The following is a 25,858-nucleotide window of genomic DNA, read 5'->3' as shown; positions in this document are numbered from 1 at the left end:
TAGAGGACTGAGGGCTCGAAGCTCCACCCATCCGATTGGTGGGTAGGGGGCAGGTCTTGCAGTGGATAGGCTGCTGGCCCTGCCTGTTCCGGTTAGTTGCCGGGGAGAGGCACGTGAAGAGGAGGCGGCGTGAGGCGACCACGGCGGGAGGAATGAAAGTGGCGGTCTCCCCGGCAGTTGGTGCCGGGCCCTGGGGCTGGAGGGCTGGGGGCCGTGAGGGCGGCGGGGTAGTGCGGCTGCTCCTGATCATCTTTGGCTGCTTGGCCTGCGGCTCAGGTACCGCCGGGGCAGCCGCCGCCTTGGGGGCGGGTGCCGAGAGGGTTATATTTAGAAAAGTGGGGGAGTGTCCCCAGGGTGCGGACCGTTTTTCCGCAGTGGGGTGCGGACGTGGTGCGGAAAAAGCAGCTTCGTCGTCGTCACTGAGGGTTCTGGGCTATGGGATGGCCTGGGGGAGCTACTAGAGTGGGGAGGAGCCTGGAGCCTTTTGGCAGAGACTGGAAGGGAGGCCTGGACTGGGTGAGATGCGGTCCTGAGGGCTGCGTCGCGCTGCCTGGGCCTCCTTGGTTTTCCTGGTTAAAAGTGAGGGGACCCGAGTTCCATTGCTGGCGGGCAGAGTTGCCACTGGAATGGGGGCATCCCATTCATTGAGCAAGTTAGCAACACCTTCTGAGCGTCTGTTCTGTCCAGATCATTTTAATTCACTGAACTGGAGTGAGTTCTATCTAATGTCTTCTGTCCTTGTAAGATCCTGGCACTGTTAAATTCGCGTTTCCAAAAAAACAAAAAACCAATACCAACAACAAAAAACATCATTTCTCAAGCAAACTTACTGCTATCTACCTATTGGTGGATGATTGGCTTTGGACTGAAATGAAACTGTTTCCCTTTAACGCTCTAACTCATAAAACCTAGAATGTTTCTAAAAACCTCCTACCCTCTTATCAAATGCACAACACAAAAATAAGTGAGGTTTCCAAGTTCTGCTGGAGAGAGTTTGAAACGTGAGGTTCGGGATAATCGTATCTTGGAAACACAGTATGCTGTCACCTCTCCCATCCTTTGCTGCCTATCTCATGCTGTCACTTAAGATTATCCGTAGCTGCAGCTTTAAGCTTGTCTCAGAATCCATAGATCTAGTTCCAAAGGTAACGTCCTCCGGCAATGGTTTGGGTCCCTCCACCCCCACCCCGGAGTGGGGGTGTGGGGCAGTGGAGAGAACGTAGTAGGTCTGCAGGAAGGTACTTTTCCAGAGGAGAGGGCCAGAGTAACATTGAAGGGTACTTATGGTCTGAATGAACTTGGGCCAGATGGTTAACCTCTAAAATGGGGTAGTGGATTGTGGGGTTGAAAGAGAAAAATAAATGCAAAAATGTCTCTGTCTAGTCAGTGCTCAATGAGCAGACACTTTAATGAGACACTTTTATGAGAGGAACAGGGACTTCTTAGCTTGGAGGAGAGTAGACTTAGGTTGATGTTCTGTGTGACTAGGTAGATCATGTGTGTGGCAGCTACAAACAGCTGATCATGTAGTACAGAAGAACTTTCTAAAAGCCAGATGTACCTAAAAAAAAAAAAAAAAATGCAGTACTTCAAAAGGTAGGTAGTATTTTCTCATTGGAAGTTTTTCATTATAAAAATGATGTGAGTTTATTTTAGACTATTTGGGAAGCACAATTAAGTATAAAGAAGTAGAAAAAACCCTCACTGTTTATTCTTTTAAGAGACAATCCATTGTAGCACACTTTCTCCTGGTCTTTTTTTTTTTAATGTGTTGCTAATAAAAAAATTTGGAGGGGTGCCTGGGTGGCTCAGTAAGTTAAGGCCTCTGCCTTTGGTTCAGGTCATGGTCCCAGCATCCTGAGATCGAGCCCCCAAATTGGACTCTCTGCTCAGCAGGGAGCCTAGCCTGCTTCCTCCTCTCTCTCTGCCTGCTTCTCTGTCTGCTTGTGATCTCTGTCTGTCAGATAAATAAATAAAATCTTAAAAAAAAAAAAATTGGAGGGTGCCTGGAGGGCTCAGTTGGTGCAGCGTGTGACCCTTGATCTTATGGTTGTGAGTTCAAGCCCCACATAGGGTGTAGAGATTACTTAAAAATAAAATCTTAAAAAAATTTTTTTTTATTGATAATACATTCATAGACCTGTCAGCAAGCCACTTCTCCTTGTAAGCCACCCGTTATTTGATTTTGTAACATAAGCATTTTCTTTCTTTTTTTTCCCATTTATTTATCTGACAGAGATCACAAGTAGGCAGAGAGGCAGGCAGAGAGAGAGGAGGAAGCAGGCTCCTTGCTGAGCAGAGAGCCTGATGCGGGGCTCTATCCGAGGACTCTGGGATAATGACCTGAGCCGAAGGCAGAGGCTTTAACCCACTGAGCCACCCAGATGCCCCCATAAGCATTTTCTTATATCATTTAAAATTCTTCTTAAATGTTATTTTTATTTGTATTCTATTTTTTGGACAGACCATTTAATGTTTCTGAAGTAAATGTGTGGTGTTTCTATTGTTGGTTGGACACTTGTTGTGTTTCTAGTTTTTCATTGTAGATAACACTTTGTGAACTTTTTGTGTATAATTTTTTTTAAAAAAGATTTTATTTATTTGTCAGAGAGAGAGAGGAGCGAGAGTGAGCACAAGCAGACAGAGTGGTAGGCAGAGGCAGAGGGAGAAGCAGGTTCCCTGCTGAGCAAGGAGCCCAGTGTGGGACTCGATCCCAGGACGCTGGGATCATGACCTGAGCCGAAGACAGCCGCTTAACCAGCTGAGCCACCCAGGCGTCCCTGTGTATAATTTTTTTTTTTTTACTGCATTTAGATTATATTTTTAGAATAGATTCTCAGAAATAGATTTATTATATCAAAAACCAAAACATATTTAAGACCCTTGAAACACCTTGCTGAAATATTTTCCTGAAAAGGTGTGCTTGTTTACACCACTAACAGCACTATTTGCTTGTGACCCATATGCTTGCCAGTATTGGATATTTCAGCATTGGATATATACACCTTTGTTAATTTGATAGACCAAAAGTAGTGTTTTAAGATGGCATTTCTTTACATTTGCACTATTTTGAGGGAGCATCTCCTTTAGTAGCTATTTAATTTTTCTTTAGACTAAGATTTTTTGGAATGTGTGTGTTTTTTGTTCTTGGTGTACTTGTAATTACTCTTTATTGGAGTTTTTCTTTTAAGATTTTATTTATTTGACAGAGAGAGAAGGAGAGCACACGAAGCAGGGGGAGGGGCAGACAGAGGGAGAGGGAGAAGCAGGCTCCTGCTATCAGGCAGCCTGATGGGGCTGGATTCCAGGACTCCAGGATCATGACCTGAGCCCAAGGCAGATGCTTAACTGACTGAGCCACCCAGATGGCCCTGGAATTTTTATGTATTTTAAAGATCAATTTGTATGAACGTTCTACTATATTAAGGGTATATATATTTTATAATCTGTTTATTTATTGAAAATTTTTCTTTAATTTGTTTACCCTCTTTTACTTTTTTTTTTAAGGTTTTATTTATTTATTTGACACAGAGAGAGAGATCACAAGCAGGCATAGGCAGACAGAGAGAGGGGGAAGCAGGCTCCCCGCTAAGCAGAGAATCTGATGCAGGGATTGATCCTGTGACCCTGAGATCATGACCCAAGCCAAAGGCAGAGGTTTAACATACTGAGCCACCCAGGCACCCTTCTTTTACCTTTTTTAAAAAAAGATTTTATTTATTTGAGAGGGAGAGAGAGAGAGCCAGAGAGAGCACACATTGGGGGAGGGGTAGAGGGAGCAGGGATCCTCAAGGACAGTGATATGACCAAGCTGGCTTGGCACTTCTGAGCTGACTTTGGGGCTCAATCCAGGACCCTGGGATCATGACCTGAGGCCAAGGCAGACGCTCCCCCCCCCCCTCTTGAAGGCAGATGCTTAACCTACTGAGCCACCCAGGCATCCTTACCCTATTTTCTTAAATTGAAGTATAGTTGACATACAATGTTATTATTTTCAGGAATACAGCATAGTGATTTGGCTAACCTATGCATTACACCATGCTCACTCACCACAATAGGTGTAGCCCTGTTTTACCTTTTTATTTTTTTAAATTTTTATTTATTATTATTTAAAATTTTTTTTTATTTAATTCATTTAACAGACGGAGATCACAAGTAGGCCGAGAGGTAGGTAGTAAGAGAGGAGGAAGCAGGCTCCCTTCTGAGCACAGAGCCTGATGAGGGGCTCGATCCCAGGACTCTGGGATCATGACCTGAGCTGAAGACTGAGGCTTTAACCCATGGAGCCACCCAGGTGCCCCTATTTATTATTATTTTAATTTATTTATTATTATTATTTATTATTATTTTTTTAAGATTTTATTTATTTATTTGACAGAGAGAGATCACAAGTAGGCAGAGAGGCAGGCAGAGAGAGAGGGAAGCAGGCTCCCCGATGAGCTGAGAGCCCCATGCAGGGCTCGATCCCAGGACCCTGGGATCATGACCTGAGCTGAAAACAGAAGCTTTAACCCACTGAGCCACCCAGGCGCCCCTATTATTATTTTTAAAAGATTTTATTTATTTAGGGTAGAGAGAGAGTATGAGGGGGGAGGGGCAGAGGAGGAGGGAGAAAGAATCCAAAGCAGACTCCACACCGAGTGTGAGCGCCAAGTTGGGCTTGATCTCGCCACCACGAGATCATGATCATGACCTGAGCCAAAACCAAGAGTCAGTCGTCAACTGGTTGAGCCACCCAGGCACCCTCCTTTTTATTTTTTAATTTAATTAATTAATTTATTTTGAAAATATTTATTTATTTGACACAGAGAGAGAGACAGTGAGAGAGGGAATACAAGCACAGGGAATGGGAGAGGGAGAAGCAGACTTACCGCTGAGCAGGGAGACTGATGTGGGGCTTGATCCCAGGACCCTGGGATTGTGATCTGAGCTGAAGGCAGAAGCTTAACCGACTGAGCCGCCCAGGTGCCCCTTTTTTGATTTTTAAAATATATATATATATATATATATATATATATATATATATATTTTAAAGATCTTATTTATTTATTTGACAGAGATCACAAGTAGGCAGAGAGGCAGGCAGAGAGAGAGAGAGGAAGGGAAACAGGCTCCCTGCTGAGCAGAGAGCCCCTATTCGGGGCTCCATTCCAGGACCCTGGGATCACGACCTGAGCCCAAGGCAGAGGCTTTAACCCACTGAGCCACCCAGGCGCCCCAAATAGATTTATATTTTTATGTAGTCACTTAATTTTATTCTCTAGAGTTATTTCCATAACTTTATGCTTAGAGAGCTTTCAAAAATTGAATTTCTATCATTTTTATGCTACTCTTTAATTTTTTTATTTTACTTTTTAATCTATAATTAATGTTAGTATTTGGTGTAAGGTGAGGATCTACATAGGTCTTATTTTCCAAATAACCAGTCAGTTGTCCCAGCATCCCATCGAATGATGCTTTGCTAAGTGCACTGTTTAAGATGTTATTTTTTTTATAATTTTTTGGAAATTTCTTCTCTTTATTTATTTTTATTTTTTTAAAGATTTTACTTATTTGTTTGACAGAGAGAAAGATCACAAGTAGGCAGAGAGGCAGGCAGAGAGAGGGGGAAGCAGGCTCCCCGATGAGCTGAGAGCCCGATGCAGGGCTTGATCCCAGAACCCTGAGATCATGACCTGAGCCGAAGGCAAAGGCTTAGCCAACTAGGCCACCCAGGTGCCCCACTATGTTATTTTTTAAGAAGACTTTTAAGTATGAGCTGAATTACCTCTTGAAAGAAATGAACAGAGGCTATTTAAGAGGTGGTTTTTAATGACTTTAGGGTTTCTTCCTGTCCTCAGATAGTTTGAATCATTTTTATTAATTCTACCTGTAGACGTTAAGTGATTAGTGCTATTGATTAGTTTGTAATGTCTGTAAGCAAATATGAAGTTATTAACCTTTGAAGAACTGCTTTATGGGTAAATGTGATAAGCAAGTTATGATTCACTACATTCCTTGAAGGCATTTTCTAAAATCTTTGGGCTCAGAAGGCATTTTCTCGAATGTTTAATCTGTTCTGCTTTTTAACATGCTGGCTTTTGAGGGGAGAGGAAGAAAGGTGGTATATATCCTTTTGCTACAGGAAGCACAAATTAAGTGAGCATTTTGACAACTTGTATATGTTTAAGGTCACTTGGTTTAGTTCTGTGTTGTTAACAATTTAACCTAGAGCTGGAGTGGTGATTGTTTCACAGAGAGAGTATCCCTTTTGACTGAATTGGTGTATTTGACCGCTCAGTAACTTTCCAAAGATGTGGCTGGCCAAGGTGCTGATTTCCATAGGGGGTTGCTACTAAGGACATTAATTAATTAATTAATTAATTTACTTGAAATTGTTTCCCTAGAGTGTTCTGTAACTTGGGAAAATGATGAACTAGATTTTATTTATTTATTTATTTGACAGACAGAGATCACAAGTAGGCAGAGAGGCAGGCAGAGAGAGGAAGGGAAGCAGTCTCCCTGCTGAACAGAGAGCCTGATGCAGGGCTCGATCCCAGGATTCTGGGATCATAACCCGAGTGGAAGGCAGAGGCTTTAACCCACGGAGCCACCCAGGGGTCCCGACAAACTAGATTTTAAAAGATGTTGCTTATTATAGAGCCATTTTATTTCTTTAAGAAAATGGTATCAGAGAATTTTAAAATTAGTTTCAAAACAGTGATGCCTTCTCTTGGCATTAAGTTTTTTAAATGCCTTGTACTATTGACATTATTTGTATCTTTCTATCTTTTTGAAAATAACAGTGGGCTTAAAAATGTGTAGTTTTCTATTACTTGGTGCTGTGGGAGAGAAGGAGTTACCAAGTGTGACTCTTTTTTTTTTTTATTGAACAAGTGTATGTTTTTACTTTGGGCTTTGTTGTTTGTTTGTTTGTTCAAGATTTTATTTATTTATTTAATTGACAGAGAGTGAGAGCTAGCAAGAGAGGGAACACAAATAGGGGGAGTGGAAGAGGGAGAGACAGGCTGCTGCCAAGCAGGGAGCTGGATAGAGGTGTCAATTCCAGGCCCCAGGAATCATGACCTGAGCAGAAGGCAGACACTTAACGACTGAGCTACCCAGGTGCCCCTACTTAGGGCTTTGTACACAGACTGGATGTTCTTTTAAGGAAGTGATAGATTCTGTACATCTTTTTTTTAATACATCCAGTGCCTTTATATACCTCAGTGAATTTTTCAGTATAGTAGCTTTAGCATACACATAACCTTACTCTCTCTCTCTCTTTTTTTTTTAAAGATTTTGTTCATTTGACACAGGGAGGTAGAGATCACAAGTAGGCAGAAAGGCAAGCAGAGAAGGGTGGGGTGGGGCGGGGGTGGGAAGCAGGCTCCCTGCCAAGCCCAGAGTCCATCAAGCTCAATCCCAGGACCCTCACATCATGGCTCGAGCTGAAGGCAGTGGCTTAACCGACTGAGCCACCCAAGCATCCCAATAAGACTTTTTTAAAAAAAGTTCTATTTAGGGGCGCCTGGGTGGCTCAGTGGATTAAGCCGCTGCCTTCGGCTCAGGTCCTGATCTCAGGGTCCTGGGATCGAGCCCCGCATCGGGCTCTCTGCTCAGCAGGGCGCCTGCTTCCCTCTCTCTCTCTCTGCCTGCCTCTCCGTCTACTTGTGATTTCTGTCTGTCAAATAAATAAATAAAATCTTAAAAAAAAAAAAAGTTCTATTTATTTAAGTAGTCTCTGTACCCAACATAGGGCTTGAACTCACAACCCCGAGATCAGGATTTGTATGCTCTTCCACTGAGTCAGCCAGGTGCTCCAAGAAAAATAAACTCTTTTTTTTTTTTTAAAGATTTTATTTATTTATTTGACAGACAGAGATCACAAGCAGGTAGAGAGGCAGGCAGAGAGAGAGAGAGGAGGAAGCAGGCTCCCTGCTGAGCAGAGAGCCTGATGTGGGACTCGATCCCAGGATCCTGAGATCACGACCTGAGCCGAAGGCAGAGGCTTAACCCTCTGAGCCACCCAGGCGCCCCAGAAAAATAAACTCTTGAGCCATATTTATGAGTGGGTATTTTATCAGTACATTTGTGGGCTTCCTAGTGAGACCTCTTTAAAAAGTTTCATTTTATAAAAGATAGTCTAGGAGGAAATCCTAATTACTACTGGACTAAACCCTAGTGAGAAGCTGATAGATGGGGGGAGGGGTGGGAATCAGGGCATGCTACCTCAAAATACAGCATCTTGGCATATTGAATGTTTTAAGCTGAGGGAGTTTAAGAAACAGTAGAAACAGGAAGGTCTCTCTGATCTCCCCACCTCACCCTTCTTCTGTGAAACAGACCGTAAAACCCTGTGAGAGGCGCCCTCCCTCCCTCTACCTGAGGAAATGCAGATAAGGGAATGGCAAGAGGAATCCAAGCAAACAAGCCTCACTCAGTTTCCCCCAGCTTACTACCATTAGCACAGTTTTCTTTACCCCATCACACTCTTTCCCAAGTGTCTACTCTTCATGAAATGAAGCAAACTGTTTCTTTGGGTCTGCATTTCCTTATGAAGGCTTTCATGTCATGTAAAACTTTTATTAAATGTGTATGGTTTTCTGTTGTTAATCTTTGTCAGTTTAAATTTTCCGACCCAGCCAGGGATCCTAAGAGGATAGAGGAAAACTTTTTCTTCCCCTACAATATGAAGGCTGAATTTCCTCCCCTTTCCCTTTCTTTTTCCCTCTTCCTTCCCCTTTCCCTTTTCTTTTCTGTTCTCTCTCTTTTTTTTTTAATTTTTTATTTTTTATAAACATATATTTTTATCCCCAGGGGTACAGGTCTGTGAATCACCAGGTTTACACACTTCACAGCACTCACCAAAGCACATACCCTCCCCAATGTCCATAATCCCACCCCCTTCTCCCAAACCCCCTCCCCCTCAGTTTGTTTTGTGAGATTAAGAGTCACTTATGGTTTGTTCTTTTCTCTCTTTTTAAAAGATTTTATTTATTTCTTGGAGAGAGTCCCAGAGCGAGCATGAGTGGGGGGAGGGGCAGAGGGAGAGGGACAAGCAGACTCCCTGCTGAGCAGAGAGCCCATAGGGCTCCAGCCCAGGACCCTGGGATCCATGACCTGAGCTGAACAGATGCTTTTTTTTTTTTTTTTAAAGATTTTATTTATTTATTTGACAGAGAGAGTGAGAGACACAAGCAGGGGGAGCAGAGGGAGAGGGAGAAGCAGGCTCCCCATCGAGCAAGGAGCCTGAACAGGGAGCCTGATGCAGAGCTCTGCGGGACTCGATCCCAGGAGTGCAAGATCATGACCTGAGCCGAAGGCAGATGCTCAACAACTAAGCCACCCAGGCACCCCTGAAGGCAGATGCTTAACCAACTGAACCACCCAGGTTCCCTAAGACTGAATTTTTTAAAAAATTAAAATATAATTCATGTATAATAAAATTCATCCTTTCAGTGGTTTTTAGTATATTCACAAGGTTGTGCATCATCCATCACCACCAATTTCAGAGTATTTTTATCACTCCAAAATTAAACCCCATGTGTTTTAGCAGTCACTCACCATTCACTTCTCGCAGTGAGGAGAAATCTTTCTGTCTCTCTGGATTTGTGTATTCAGGACATTTCATATAAATGGAATCACTCGATATGGTCTTTTGGACTGGCTTCTTTCATTGAGAATGTTTTAAAGGTTCATCCACATTGGAGTATGTGTTAGTACTTCCTTTTTTTTTTTTAAGGATTTTAAAAGTTTTATTTATTTTTTTATTACTATTTTTTAAATTAATTGTTTTTATTAACATATAATGTATTATTTGCCCCAGGGGTACTAGTCTTGAATCATCAGGCTTACACATTTCACAGCACTCACCATATCACATATCCTCCCCAATGTCCATAACCCAACCACCCTCTCCCTACCCCACCTCCCCCCAGCTATCCCCAGTTTGTTTTTGAGATAAAGAGTCTCTTATGGTTTTTCTCCCTCCCAATCCCACCCTACAACCCAGCAATCACACTACTGGATACAAATGTAGTGATCTGAAGGGGCACGTGCACCTGAATGTTTATAGCAGCAATGTCAACAATAGCCAAACTATGGAAAGAACCTAGATGTCCATCAACAGATGAATGGATAAAGAAGATGTGGCATACACACACACACACACACACACACACACACACACACACACACACTGGAATACTATGTAGCCCTCAAAAGGAACGAAATCTTGCCATTTGCAACTATGTGGATGCAATTATATGATCTCTCTGATGTGAGGAATTTGAGAGGCAAGACTGGGGGGTTGGGGGTTAGGAAAAATGAAACAAGTACTTCTTTTTATGGTTGAACAATATTCCACTGTATAGATGGGTATATCACATTTTGTTTTATCCATTAGTTCATCAGTTGGTGGATGTTTGAGTTTCTACTTTCTAGTTATTGTGGATGTTGCTGTTATGAACATTCATGTACAAGTTTTTGGGTGAGCTTGTTTTGTTTTCTTGGGTATATACGTAAAGTGGAATTGCTGGGTCATATGATAACTCTATGTTTAACTTTTTGAGAAATTGACAAACTGTTTTCCAAAGAGGCTGCACCATCTTACATACCCAGCAGCCCTTTATGAGGGTTCTAGTTTCTCACATCCTGGCTAGCTCCTGTTACTGTCCTCTTTTTGATTTTAGCCTTCCTAATGGATATAAGATAGTATTTCCTGGTGGTTTTGATTTGTATTTCCCTGAGGACTAAAGATGTTGAACATCTTTTCATGTCTCTTGGTCATTGTGTATCTTCTTTGGAGAAATACCTATTCAGATTCTTTGCCTATTTTTACAGTTGAATTATTTCTCCTCTTATCGTTGAGTTGTAGTGCTTTATATATTCTGGCTAGTAGACCCTTCTCAGATATATGATTTGCAAATATTTTTTCCCATTCTGTGCATTTTACTGTTTTCCATTTTGTGCATTTTACTGTCTGTTTACTTTCTTAATAAGGTCCTTTTTTTTTTTTAAGATTTTATTTATTTATTTGACAGAGATCACAAGTAGGCAGAGAGGCAGGCAGAGAGAGAGAGAGAGAGAGAGAGGATGAAGCAGGCTCTCTGCTCAGTGAAGGCAGAGGCTCCCCAATGACTGAGCAGAGAGCCCGATTCAGGGCTCGGTGTCAGGACCCTGAGATCACAACCCCAGCTGAAGGCAGAGGCTTTAACCCACTGAGCCACCCAGGTGTCCCAATAAGATTCTTTGAAACACAAAAGTTTTAGATACTTATGAACTCTGATTCGTCTGTTTTTTTCCCTTTGGTTGCGTGTGCTTTTGTGTCATATCTAAGACACTATCGCCTAATCCATGGTCAGGAAGACTCAACTTGTGTTTTCTTCTAAGAGTTTTGTAGTTTTTGCTCTCCTAGTTAGGTTTAAGGCAGAAATTAACTTCTAAATTAGTCATTGCTTCACAAAGCCATTTTGGACTGGCAAGTGTCCTTGCCTTTTTTGTGTGTGTAACTTTGGTATTTTAAGGTTTGGTTGAGAGTTTTTTTGTGTTTTGTGTTTTGTTTATTTATTATATTCAGTTTATTTATTATTTAATATATTTAGTTTAAGCATTATTAAATTTACCTATTTTTGTACCTAGACCAGAGTGATAACTTAATTTCCACTTACAATAGCATTTAATAAGTTAGTACAATATAGAACTCAAGGAAAAAGTTATTAAACTATTTTGTGGTAAAGAATGTAGCTTGTGGGGGCATCTGGGTGGCTCAGTGGGTTAAAGCCTCTGGGATCCCAGGATCCTGGGATCAAGCCCCACATTGGGCTCTCTGCTGGGTAGGGAGACTGCCTCCTCCTCTCTCTGTGTCTGCCTCTCTGCCCACTTGTGATTTCTGTCTGTCAAATAAATAAATAAAATCTTAAAAGGAAAAAAATGTAGCTTGTGCAAACTTGGGTGGGAAGGTATGAGAGGGGTCACTTTTAAGCCTTGCATTGGCTGGGATTGAATATAGACTTCTGAATAGAGGCTCATCTGTCTTGGCAAAAATCAAAGGAGTGCATGTATTAAATGACTGCTCTTAAAACCTGAAACAAAGCAGCTGGAAAAAAGGAACTTTGTGATATTTTAGTATCTTCTTAAAGTACTGTATATGCAAAAACATTGCTAAGTCTGTTCATCCTACTCAGAAAAAGGGTAGAGGAAATAAGTAGATGGCATTTCTTTGGCTGTGCCTTTATAAGAGAAGCAGGACCTGGATGTAAATCTCAGTTAAGTTATTCACTAGCTGTGTGACTTTGGGCAAGTTGCTTAATCCTCCTTAAGCATCAATTTTTGTTGTTATTGTTGTTGTTGTTTAGATTTTATTTATTTATTTGACAGAGAGAGACCGTGAGAACAGGAACACAAGTAGGGGGTGTGGAAAAGGGAGAAGCAGGCTTCCCACTGAGCAGGGAGCGTGATGGGGGGCTCAATCCCCAGGACCCTGAGCCTAAGGCAGATGCTTAACCACTCACCCACCCAGGCACCCCTTAAGCATTATTTTTTTTAAATTTGTGAAACAGGGATTATGAGAGTCCCTGCCTCATAGCACTGTTGGAGAGTTGAAATGAAAGCATACTGTCTTAATAAGCACTTACTAGCTTGTGGGGGCACCTGGGTGGCTCAGTGCGTTAAGCCTCTGCCTTCAGCTCAGTTCATGGTCTTAGGTCCTGGAATCGAGGCCCACATTGGGTTTTCTGCTCAGTGGAGAGCCTGCTTCATCCTCTTTCTCTGCCTGCCTTTCTGCCTACTTGTGATCTCTCTCTCTCTCTCTCTCTGTCAAATAAATAAATAAAATTTTTAAAAAATAAGCACTTTCTAGTAGCTTTTATTATTGCTTATTCAGGGTTAGTGCCTATAATATCTAATTTCTTCTCTCATTTCAGTTTTCTTGTTTCTTAGTCCTTCACATTTTAACCCCAATTTTAGGAAAGTGGTCAGTGGACAGTATTGTAACAGTATTGCCTGGTAACAGGTGGTAGCTACACTTGTGAGCACAGCATAAGGGATAGACTTGATGAATTCACTGTATTGTGCACCTGATACTAACGTAACATTGTGTGTCTACTCTACTTGAATTAAAAAAAGAAAACATTGGTGCGCCTGGGTGGCTCAGTGGGTTAAAGTGCCTTTGGCTCAGGTTATGATCCCAAGGTCCTGGGATTGAGCCCCACATTGGGCTCCCTGCTTGGCAGGGAGCCTGCTTCCCACCTGCTCCCCCACCTGCCTCTCTGCCTGCCTCTCTGCCTACTTGTGATCTCTCTCTCAAAAAAAAAAAAAAAAAAAAAATTCTTTAAAAAAAAGAAAACAAAAACAGTGGTCAGGTTAATTCTTTTTTATGGAATGAATTGTAGCTATTAACTTGTTCTGTTATACTCAGTTCTTGTTTCTTTTCTTTGCATAAAGCCGGAATCAATGCAAGCGTGGTTATGCTTCAGGAATCCGAAGTTCATAATTCGAATCACAGGCAACAGTTCTGTTATAAAAATGTGCTTATCCCAAAGTGGCATGATGTGTGGACACGGATACAGGTAATAATTTGGAGGCCCTGACTGGGGCAGCTTCTGTGAGTCTTGTCTGTATGTGAGTAGTGAGTACTTTGATACATTGTCCCCTATCAGCAACCTTGGTGTAGGGTTCAGATTATTCTGAATTGGATTTTCATCAGTTAGCATTTATACTTTTTTTCCCTCTCTGTCTCTGTTCCTTTAAGTGGCTTATAATACTTGACCCTGAGGTAACCTTCCTTCCTCTTTTTCCCAAAGAAGCTTCCTTCTTGTCCTTTCTCTCCTTGCGTGCGTGCACGCGTGCGCGTACATGCGTACATGAACACACATGCATGCCCCACCCCCCGTCAGGCCTTATGCCTTCTTTGGCCTGGAAACTGTTGCATGCCTGTCAGGATGTAAACTCTTGCCTTGCTGTTCTTACTCTATTTTGATTCAACACGAAATGTTTCATAAACCCCATGCCTGAAGTTTTCCCTTGATAGAATGGCTTTGGTTTCATTTATTTCATAACACTATTAAGCCACCTGGCAAGCGAGAACGTCTGGCTATAATAATAATAGAACAAAATGAGTTCTTTTGGAAATGCCGCTGCTGCTGTAAGCATAGTTACTGATAAGAGCGTTTGTTGTTCACATCAGAAACCTAAGGGTGGGCTTGTGGGTTTTTAAATTTTTCTTTATTTTATTGTCTGATATAAAGATCATATTCCATCTGAGACACATTATAACCAGCATTTACCCATAATCAGTGATTTGTGACAAAGGGTTGAACTTCTCAGTCTGTCATTACGGGAAACATTTTCAGTGTTCTGGGGCTGTTTCTGCCTGGCAATCTTCTTAATATTCTAGAGCCTTGTTTTGTATGATTTCTCATAAATAGCTATAGGGCTAACTCAGCTCGGAAGTCTTTTTTCCTCCTGTGTTGTTCTGCTTAATAGTAGATTCAGATCATGTTAACAACAAGACATTCTAACAGCTGCCTCTGTGTGCTATGTGCAGTGTTATTTGCCCAATTATTTTTGAGCCATTGCATCTCTATATTTCTTGTAAGCCTTGTGGAAAACTGGCATTATTACTGATTTAGCTATTTACTCTAAAGGTTTTTTTAAATTAGTATTTATGAAAATTTAAAGTTCCTACTTCTTTCTCATGCTGGTTTTACTTGTGTTACAGATCCGGGTAAATAGTTCCAAACTGGTACGAGTCACCCAGGTGGAGAATGAAGAGAAACTGAAAGAGTTAGAGCAGTTTAGTATCTGGAACTTTTTTTCCTCCTTTTTAAAAGAGAAATTGAATGACACCTATGTAAACGTGGGTCTATACAGCCCAAAAACCTGCCTCAAAGTTGAGATTATAGAGGAAGACACCCAGTACAATGTCACGGTGACTCGGAGTAAGTCTTTCCTCTTTTTCTGGTGGATTCTATCGTGAAAAGGGCTTTGGAGAGTGTAATTAGCGAGACAAAGAAGTTAGCTCAAGACAGCTCCCTTTTGATTCTGATCATAACCAGAGTATACCACTGTTCCAAATAGTTAAGAGAGTCTCTCTCCCACATACAACCCTTTAGGCTTAGAATAAAGACCTCACTTAGGTGGTTCGGAGGACCTCCTTACCTAGGTTTGTGAAGACTTGTGTCCTAATACTTCCAGAGGCCCTGAGCTGATATGCTTAGTGTTCTTCAGGGTAAGACACGTTTATTCCTGCTCTCTGGGCACTCCTAGACAAAGTTAGGTGTTCTGGATATAAAGACCTATATTTGAAGACCTGAGTTGCTATAATAAAAACTGAAGGCAAGCAGAACTGAATATAATATTTCACAAGTAAAAAGGTTTTGTGGAACCATAAGAAACTATGAAAATCACTGCAGTTGAAGCCTTATTCAGTGGAACCGGGAGAAGTTTTCCCTTTTCTGAATATGTATGAGAAGGTTTCATAGAGGACTAGAATAAGTGTCCTGTTGAACTTTCTGACTTTTGGTCTCTCCCTGGTTATTACCGAGGGTCCTGGGATGTTGTGAATAGCAGAAACATCCCTGGGTTTTGCTACAAAATAGGTTGTGCTCTTTTAACTGCCCTATGGTTCCACAGGCTTTTTTGCTTGTATAGAATTTGCCTTTTGGGGTTTTTTGTTTGTTTGTTTTGTTTGTTTGTTTGTTTGTTTTTGTGCCCCTTTCACATGTACTGATTTCTTGCTCCTGCTCTGAGGGCCTCCCTGAGACTCAGAGCTCTTGAATGTGAATGCTGTGGGAGTGTCTGGTATGCCACTGAGAGGCCTCTGCTTGGGGGCGCCCCCTGGTCCTGGGTGAGATGTGTTTGAGTGTAGGCTTTTCCAACACAGTGCTTGTGTAGCAGAAGGAAGTAGGTGGTGGTATTGGGCAAGAAAAGCAGCCAGTTAGAGAACAACAGAGGGCCCAGACCCAAAGTTCTAGGCAAATCTGCTGAATCGGAACCCGAGAGACTTTTGAGTGAAAGCCGGAGTGGTAGAGACCCCTTGTGGGCGATCGCATGAAGTGCTGAGAGCATTAGGCCTAGCTCTATCTGAAGCAAAGCCCTAGTTTCTTTTAGCCTTAGCACAGGTAACCAAAAAATAATAATAATAATAATATTTCCAAAAAAGTAGAGGTTAGACAGAGACCTACTTATATTTCCTGTTTGGAAGGATTCCCAGGCTTTGTGTGGCATTTACAATGCTGTTTAGGTAGGTTGTTTGTGTTTATAGTTAACCCCTGAATAGTACAGGGTTGAGATGCTCGCTGATTTACTCTACCCCGTCAGTCAAAGATCTGCATATAACTTTTGACTCCCCAAAATGTCATTATTAATAGTCTACTGTTGATAGGAAGACTCACTGATAACATAAACAATCAATTAACTCCTATTTTATGTTATACATATTATATAGCTGTATTCTTACTATGAAGTAAGAGAAAAGAAAATGTTACTAAGAAGCCACAGGAAGAGAAAATGCATTTACAGTACTGTGATGTATTTGTCAGAAAAAGTCTGTATGTAAGTGGACCTGTGCGATTCAAACCCATGTTGTTCAAGGGCCAATTGTACTTTATTTTGTCTTTCATTCTATAATCATTGTCTTTCATTCTATAATCCTTTATACTGTTTGTTTTCCCGATCAAATAGAAGTCTTTATTTGTTTCAGGATTTGACCCCAAACTCTTCTTCATTTTCCTCCTTGGACTTGTGCTATTTTTTTGTGGAGATTTGCTGAGCAGGTAGGTTCCAAGGTTGGAGTGCAGAATGACGAGGCTTAGACCCACCCTGCTTCACTTTTATCATGGGGAAAGAGCTGCCCTTCCCTTTTCCATGAGCTTTATGGCTAGGCCATTCCCTGCTTGGGAAAAAAAAAATCTTTCAATACTTTAATACATGTTACAATTTTTGCTTTTTTCTTATATTGAATAAGATTGGCAAGAATGAAAGTCTCCTTTTAGGTTGAGCCATCATGTGATGGGATTTAGCCAATACATCACCACTTTTTCCACCATTTGGAATAACATGTTAAGTCCTCCTTTTTCCAGGGCCATGTGTTGGTGAGTTTCATGCCATTTAGAGGTAGAGGAACAAACACCAACCACTTATGCATTTCCTGTTTTTAGGAACCTCCCAGCTAAGCTAGGTAAAACTGGCATGTACAAACAAGAAGAAAACACAGGTAACTGAACATTGAGCAAATGTAGAATCGACATTAACTTTGTACAAAAGTAAAAAGAGTATTTGTGGAATAATGAATGAAAGCTACCCGTCGGAGTTTGAAGTTGGGCTGGAGTGAGATTGGTAGAAGTGGTTCCTTATTTTGGGGATCCTGAGAGAAACTCACAGTGAGGGAGGAATGCCTGGCAGGAAGAGCCCGGCGTAGGAGCTGGAGCTCTCTATTCTAGGCCCTGCGTCTGGCCTAGAAAGACATTTATCTTTCTGGGCAGTCAGTCCAGTTCCAGTTTCCAGTGTCCACTCAGGCAGTGTCCTTGTACCTTCTTTTTCCCCAGTGAAGCCGGGCAGTTCTTTAGAAGAAAGATTCTCCTTAAAACTAGGTTGGGAGAGATGCTGTGATGGGATTGCACAGCTAGGCCGAGGCTTATTGTCGGCATATGTTTGAGGGGTCTTACTGATACCCATCCTCCTGAGCCGGCAGCAACCGCATTGTACCAGTCCCGTCAGTGTTCAGACCTCAAGATTTAGACATACACCTGCTCTCGTCTGATAGCTTTTTTCTGTCTTTCGGCTGGGTTTCTTGTTCTTTTTTTAAAAATATTTTATTTATTTGACAGAGAGAGAGATCACAAGTAGGCAGAGAGGCAGGCAGAGAGAGAGGGGGAGGCAGGCTCCCCGCTGAGCAGAGAGCCCGAAGGGGGCTCCATCCCAGAACCCTGAGATCATGACCTGAGCCAAGGGCAGAGACCCAACTCACTGAGCCACCCAGGCGCCCCTGGGTTACTTGTTCTTGTTCGAACAATGCCGTGTGTGAAGACCGCGTACATGGTCATGAAGTAATGTTTCTCTCTGCAGAAGCCAAATTTTCTACTATTCCACTGGGATGAGTGTGGGAATTGCAGCCTCTCTACTAATCGTCATTTTCGTACTGTCCAAGTTCATGCCCAAGGTAAGTAGCAGAATCCTCATCTGCAGTCAGGAGGAACTTGGAAAGTTGAGGGACTGTTTTCTTGGATAATCTTATAGCTCTAAGAATTTGCATTTGTGGCTGATAAGTTAATGTCCTTTTTCACTGATCTTTTCCTTGATTCAGAAAGGTACTTTCCATGATGAAACTTGGAGTCTGATTGCATACAAACTCCCCTTTCTTATTGAAAATCCTGTGCACAGTGGGGAATTAAAGTCTCCTTCCTGTTTGCTAATTACATAGCCAGGCTTTTAAGTTATTTAGCACCTCGTTTTCCCAGTGCTCTTTGCACACTGTACCATTTTAAATATAAAGGATGTCTTCTTAAGGGATGTGGTTTTTGTGCATTTTCAGTAGGTTGAATTTTTTAAAAATCGTAGTTCCATTTTGCTGCTTTTATGTATGGAAAGCCTGTTGTAACTTTTTGTTTTCACTTCTACTCTGTCTTAGAAAAGTCCCATTTACGTCATCCTGGTGGGAGGCTGGTCCTTTTCTCTGTACCTCATTCAGCTAGTTTTAAAAAATTTACAAGAGATCTGGAGGTGTTACTGGCAGTATCTTTTAAGTAAGTGTTGTCGGTTTTGCTTTCCTTTTTATATGTTTATAGGTTGTTTTAGTTCATTTGATCCTGAAAAGATGTTGCCTGCTTATAGTCCATGCCCTTTTATTAATCTTTAAGAATCATAGTTCTTTGCTTTATTTCTAACCCTGTGTAGTCGACACATTAAATGAAAATGGTGCTGCCAGGGAAAAGACTTTAATTGGTTGGTGTTTATAAGTATACCTCTCTTTACACAATAGGCATCTTTCTGAAAAGTTATAAATTGACTTTATTAATAGTGTCTTATTTTAAATGCACTTGAAGACCTTAAGAAGCAAAGGACTCTGCCATAAATTTTTCTATGAAGTGAAGATCCTTTGGTTATATAGTTGATAACCCTTAATCTATCTTTTGAGAGGTGATTAATCTGGATTTTCATATGTTAGGCTTTTTTAAACAGACTGTTCTAGCGTTGTTCAACATGTAGCTTTAATCCTCCATTTGAACCAGATAAATTTGGAAACAACAGAAAGAGTAGACACTTCAAGAGATAAATATGTTTGAGTAGTGAAAAAAGCGTGAATCCTGGGTAAAGATCTTATCCATGTTCCTAGTTCAGTAGGCGCCATATAGCGCATGCACTGCTGCTTCCCGCACAAATTATTTTTACCAGTTATAGATCAGAAAGAATGTTTTTCTGATAACTCTTTTCTTAGGCTATGTCCTTACAGTTGGATTCATAAGTTTCGCAGTCTGTTACAAGTACGGGCCCTTGGAGAATGAGCGGAGCATCAACCTGCTGACTTGGACCTTGCAGCTGATGGGCCTATTTTTCATGTATTCCGGTATCCAGATACCACATATTGCCCTTGCCATTATCATCATTGCACTGTGTACTAAGAACCTGGAGTACCCTATTCAGTGGCTGTTCATCACCTACAGGTGACCGAAACACAATATAACTTTGTATTGAAACACACCGTGTGGGATGCAGTTGCGGCAAAAGGGTACAGAGGCGTTGACCTGGGAGCCTGTTTGTTCATGGAAATTGATCTTATTATGCTTCTGCTTTTGTTCCTTCCAAGTCTTTCTTTTTAGACTCTCTCAAGGCATTTTTCTCATTTTATTTTCGTCATTTTATCTAAAATAAAAGCATCCAGTAAAGTGTCATGTGTTCCTGTTACCACTAGGTGGTGCAAAGCATAGACTTTTATACCACATGCCTCTGGTCACCTGGTTCTGGATTATTTCACACTGGCTCTCAGATTGCTTCAAGAGTTCTAGTCTTAAAAATGTAGTTCAAAGTGTGTTATCGTCTTGCACAGTGAACATGGAGTGGTCATAGATTCTGAGGTTGTCAGTGGTGGTTCTGTTATACATAGTCAAGGTGATGCCATCAGTTTGGGGAATCTCAAGTTAATGGACCACAATCTTATACCATTTTTCTTGTCATTTTTCCACTTTCCAAATATTTTGTCTATCATTTATAGGAAAATAAGTGAATTTATTCACATTAGTGAATACTATTGATTACTTTGACTTGTCATTCCTAGTCTAACATGTCAGGAGTATGTTATAGGTAAAGATGTCTCTAGAAGAAAGGTGGGGTGATGACTCTTAATGTCCAGGCTCTCTGCTGTGTACTTGGCACACTGAAGGAAGCTAGAGGGCAGGCTGGATAGAAATTACTGATTAATGATTCATGATGTTATTTTGGTGAGCACAGAAAGATGTGTAAGGCAGCGGAAAAGACTGTCCCCCCTCGTCTCCTGACAGAAGAAGAATATAGGATACAAGGAGAAGTGGAGACGCGAAAGGCTTTAGAGGAGCTTCGAGAATATTGTAACAGTCCAGACTGCTCTGCTTGGAAGACTGTTTCTCGAATCCAGTCTCCAAAGAGGTAAACTCTTGGCCATCTATGCCAGGAATCTATCAGGTTGATTGTGACCTTGAGTTTTAACAGAGATCATACTTCTAGATAAACATTTTGTATTCATAGCTTAGTTTTCCTGCTCATCGAGGGGTAGTTGGGAAAAAGATAAATGTATCATCATATGTTAAGCAGTAGCCTGTTTTCTGCTTCCTCAAGGAACCATCTACTCTAGATTTGATGGCAGCATTGAGAGGAGAAGACTCCAGTACTCCAGTACCATATTAAGTTTCCCATTGCTCTCTGGGTGGGTTTTTTTGTTTTGTTTTTTGTTTTTTGTTTTTGGTGGGGTGGGGGGGGGTGTTCCCTTTTTACTTGGGCACCACCGTACTGGTGAGTATGTGAAGCTTCAATTTGGAATCCTGATGGCATAAAGTTTATAAGGCCATAAACGTGAATAAATGTGTAATGCCCCATAATCTTCTCTTATCAGGATTACAGATGACTAAAGGAACCTTAGCACTTTCCTAACTAAAAGCATAGGCTAGTGCTTATTAAGCAGGATAGGGTTTCATGGGATGTTGGCCTCTGAGCCCAGCTTTCCTTTTCTCCTTATTTCTTGCTTTTAGTCTGCTTCCCTGCCAGAGTAAGGCAGGCTCTGTATAATTTGAGCTGTGAGTATATGGAGGGTTTCACTTCGTTCTTATTTTTGAAAGAAAACCAGAAAGGACATAAGGCAGGTTCTTAATAAGTATTATCTTCTCTCTTCCAGATTTGCTGACTTTGTGGAAGGTTCTTCTCACCTCACACCAAATGAGGTTTCCGTCCATGAGCAGGAATATGGATTAGGGAGCATCATTGCTGAGGATGAAATCTATGAGGAGACATCCACTGAGGAGGAGGACTCAGATTTTCCGTATCCTGCTATCACACAACAGATCACATCCTGACTTAGGTGGTGGTTCGTTATTTTTATATGGACTGGCTTGGCACCTCAGTGGTCCATGTTGCCTGTGTGCACCATTGCTTCTCAACTCCTTGAAACAGGGTGAGATAGTGCAAAACTTCTCCCACTGAAATTAGAAGCCGAAGTAGGCCTCCCTCTGGAAATGGTCTTGGTGGTCTCCGTGGGATCTCTGAGGGAGGATGGGTAAAGCAGTGAATGCTTTCAATGCTTCCCATGTTTATGTTTCAAAAACAAAAAACCAGATGACCACAGCTAGCACGGTGTTCTAGCTCCTCTTAAAGATTGACTCGGTGGTGGCGTTTCTGCCACCACAGCTGGCACTCAAAAGTGAGAACTGTGTTACATGTGTGGTAACTCTTTGTGGACCTTAGGATGCGTCTTCCAGAGAGAAATCCACAAATCTGAGCCTCCTTCACTTCTGCTTTTCTTTCAGTGACTTTAGAATAATCCATGTTTTAGCTGTTTTAAGAGGAATATAGATTTTTATTTCTGTCTTGCTTTTGAAATGAACATATTTTTTTAAATGTCACAAATTCATGTTCCAGAACCAGGGAGTACTCCAGATTGACAAGCCCATGGGCCCCTACGTGTTTGTTAGTATGGGTCAGCCATTAAAGCCCCAGAATTGTTGTGTGGGGTTTGAATTAGTTCACACATACGATATTCTAAGTCTTGCTTGTTTTTAAGAAACATGCCTGTGAACTCTTCTGTAGGGGAGGTCTGTCAGGCTTTTATTATATTCAAGTTTTAATTCTATCTTAAGACATTTGCGTTCTTTCCTTGTCATTCCTCCAGCCCCCTTTGCCCTTCCAGGAAGTGTCTATTTCCTCAGCTGTGAAGTATGTACAATTTTGAGTTCGTTTCATTTCTTATTCTCTTCCCCTTCATTTGTAGTATTATTCCTGCAAGTTGGGAGAAGTGCTCATTTTTGAGAGAATTTTTTACGCGTCCTCCATTTTTCCTGTCAGTGGGACACATATCTTTGAGTTGCTGTGGAATCAAGAAACTCTCCTTTTCCTTTCTCTTCCTTTGTCTACCCATTCTACCTGTTCTTTTCAGCCTCTCCTTACCACCTGTACTCCGCTCCCCCGGCCATAATCTGGCTAATTTGCAAGCCCTGAGGCTGTCTGTGAAATTTCCTTAATATAACATAAAACTGTAGCTATGTAGCGGCCACAAGTTGCATTGCCACGAAATAGTCCTCCAGGTCACCTTTATGCCTCCGGATGTTTATTCACCTCTCAGAATCAGACACAGTTTTCCTTGAACTTAGTATACTTACTTGCAGTTCCATTTCTGATCAGAGATTCATGCTGCCTTTTATTACAGTGGCATTAGTTTCAGATTCTTTTGCCATTGGAAAGTACCCTTATAAACCAGCAATGTCATTTATGAGGGAGCAAATTCCCAAGTCTCTGTCATTTGGTTGGTTCTGGCTCAGTGATCTTCAGCCCCGTACCTTGGAAGAGGCCATAATGACTCTAGCCAGGAATATGGGCACTGACGGCCGGAGCACAGCCACAGGTGCCCTGGTCCACCGGGATCCCTGAGAAGGCAGGTGATTTTTTTTAAAAAACTGTAATGACTCCTTCAGGCTAGCCATTTAGCAGATAATCTTGTCGGGCCCTGGGCTCAGTGCTGACTTCCAAAATGTCAGCTCTGAGACTCCCATCCAGGTGGCCAGTTGATTATTACCACCAGTGTTTTCCATAGCTTTACACTGTCCTAAAGTGACAACTACCTCAATTGGCAGCAAATACAGTGGAAAGTGAAAGGGCAGGATTTGGGAAGATGCTGTGGGTTAAAGTTGCCGGGCAAAGGAGCTTTATACTGGGAAACCTTAATGCCTTTGTAAATTATGTACATGGTAAAATTTTATCCCTCTGCAGAGAACTGTTAGGGCCTCTGGAATATACTATTTTTTGCTCTGTATTTATAGAAATCAGGATCCAGCATATTTGAGCAGCTGTTAATTTGAAAAAATAATTCATCTGTACAAGTGGTCTCAGGATTACCTGGAGACTTTGGTGCCTTCCCCCAGAGAGCCTGTTCCGGAGGCGGTGGCTTGCCTCCAGGGTGACTTTCCCTGCCCCGCCTCTTATCTTTATCTTGATGAGAAAGCGCTAAGAAACATTTTTTCTGTTTTGTTCAACTCCTCATGAAATCTCGTTTCCATCTCCAGATCACTTTTTTTCACCGACTTTGAACTTGGGGGGAGTATAGTCAAACCCAGTTTATTACTCTGTGTGTGTGTGCGTGAGCGTGTGCGTGTGTGTGTGTGCGTGTGTGTGTGTGTAGTCGGAAACCGGAGCTGCAGGCAGAGGAGGTGACCGTGGGTCCCGCAGCGTGACAGCTGCTCTGAGACTGGGAAGGACAACGGTGCCTTTGGTGTGCTGTGTGTCCTTGCTCTGCCTGCCCGTGTGGCCCTGCCCCAGATGCTTCAGTGCCTCCTTGTGCCCACAGATTGCTTGACTCCATAAGCCCTCTTCGGAAGCCGCTCTTGTCTCCCTCTTGGCCACTTAGTCTGCTGGCTCCGTCACTACTTGAAGCCCCCACTTAATTTTCTCTGGCAGTTTCAGCTCTTGCAATTCAGCATAGTTTTGTCTCTCAGACTGATCTCATGCAAAAGGATTGAGGGGATAACCATGGAGTGAACTGACACTGGAGCCACATCTCCTGCCACGTCTCAGCGTCTTGCTTGCAAATACCAAGCTGTAAATTGGCCCCAGGGCTGAGGGTCTCTTCAGCATCGGAAATCTATCACCCCTAATTGATCTGACCAAGTTATGGAGAGCACAACTGCCATTAATGGGAATATGAGAGCCAGCTGGCCTAAAACCTTGCCCCCTTCACTTTCCCACTCAGATTGCTTTCATGAGACCTGCAGAGCCAATTACCAAAAATAAGGACAGGTTTAGCAACTTGGATGTCTTCTAATAAGGAAGTCCTACCAGCCACTTCATCCCACCAAAACTAGTTTATTTTCTCCCCCAGATTCATGACTTTCATGTCTGTTACAAAGGGAGTTTTGCTGATCACAGGCTTTGGGTTCCAGTGTTCTATTTTGTGCAGATACATCCCATCTGGGGCCTAGCCCTCTCTCCACCGACTGTGTTCCCTTCAGTCCATTCCCAACTGGCATATACGTTAGAGATTTGATGAATGAAAGGACCCAAATAGGCCAGATAGTCCTCCCCGGCCCTGATATCCATAAAAAGCTTGGAAATGGATTATGCAATTGCCCTCAATCTTTTTCTTCCAGAAAAAAGGATGGGCTCAGATGGATGCCTGCGTAAAAATGGTTCTTAGCTGTGTACTCATAACTTTTCTCTGAATTGAGTAGTGAAAGTTGAAGTAGGAGGAAAGGAAATTAAATGTCCTTCTAGTATTCCTTTGGACTCAGGTCTGACATATGAGATAATAACCTATATTGAAATGCCAAGAACTTTATCTCAACCAATGAGAAGACTGTTTGACAGATTTATTATGCCTTCATGTTACATAGGCACTGAAACCAAGTAATAAACATATAAAATAGCCATTTGCACAAGGCAGATGCACCTAAAACCTCTTGTTTATGTTTTGATGTAGCAGAAATTGATGATTATGTTTAAGGAAACCTATGCAGTATGGTGAGCCAGTAGTATCTCTTGGTAACGTAGCTTATGGCCCCAGTTGCTGTTGAGTTAGATTCTAGGTGGTTACTACCTTGAAAAGGTGTGTGGTGCCTTATGTGATGGGAGCCAGAGCCTGCTAGGAATAGACAAGGCAGATTCATGTCCACATCAACACTCAGCTTTAGTGGGGGGTGGGAATGGCATACAGCCTCCCCCACATTTGGGACTTTGGGCTCCCATATTCCCTGCCTGCGTGTGTCATCTTCCTCTTCACGCTCTTGACAGTAACTTGAAAATGGTGAAATCATCTTCTGTGAACTCTCCTACAGTATGGGCAACATTCGTGTCATGTTAGCATTCTAGGTAGCTCGTAATGTGAGTGTTAGAACTGTTAGAGCCTGCCATGGTCTCTGCTTCCCATGTTTGTAGACTTGGTGGTAAAATAGCAGGGCTGAGGAATTCCTAGGTAAGTTTTAACCTGTGGGTAATGCCTTAGTGTTGTTTTAAAAGATTTGCCATTTATATTTAAAATAAATGTTCATGAATGTTTCAAAAGAACAAAACGATCAGGGATGGCTCTTTGCCATGGGTCTCATTTTCACTCTTTTCTGTAAGAAAAAATAACAATGTCTTATTATATATTTTTCATTTTTATTTTACAAGTTTGTAAGTAATGCCAATTTTAATAAAGTTTTATAGACTA

General features: G+C 41.8%; 1 protein-coding gene across 2 annotated transcripts; it reads left to right on the top strand.

Moving 5' to 3' along the window:
* On the top strand, nt 1-25,858 carry NEMP1 (nuclear envelope integral membrane protein 1). Of its 2 annotated transcripts, XR_001176510.2 has the most exons (10): nt 1-276; nt 13,426-13,550; nt 14,702-14,921; nt 16,685-16,757; nt 18,049-18,142; nt 18,611-18,725; nt 19,418-19,643; nt 20,428-20,601; nt 20,791-20,878; nt 21,344-21,437. XR_001176510.2 is itself a non-coding variant. In XM_013046213.2 (9 exons), the coding sequence occupies exons 1-9, from the start codon at nt 153-155 to the stop codon at nt 21,519-21,521; spliced, it is 1,329 nt and encodes a 442-aa protein (XP_012901667.1). In that variant the 5' UTR covers nt 6-152; the 3' UTR covers nt 21,522-25,858. The 2 variants fall into 2 exon arrangements, 1 of the variants encoding a protein (XP_012901667.1); XM_013046213.2 differs by lacking the exon at nt 20,791-20,878 and having other exon boundaries at nt 6-276; nt 21,344-25,858.

The sequence above is a fragment of the Mustela putorius genome, unplaced genomic scaffold (genome assembly GCF_011764305.1).
Source record: "Mustela putorius furo isolate JIRA1106 unplaced genomic scaffold, ASM1176430v1.1 tig00003988_pilon_pilon_pilon, whole genome shotgun sequence".
NCBI classification, from domain to species: Eukaryota; Metazoa; Chordata; class Mammalia; order Carnivora; family Mustelidae; genus Mustela; species Mustela putorius.
This window is presented reverse-complemented; position numbering and strand designations above follow the sequence as displayed.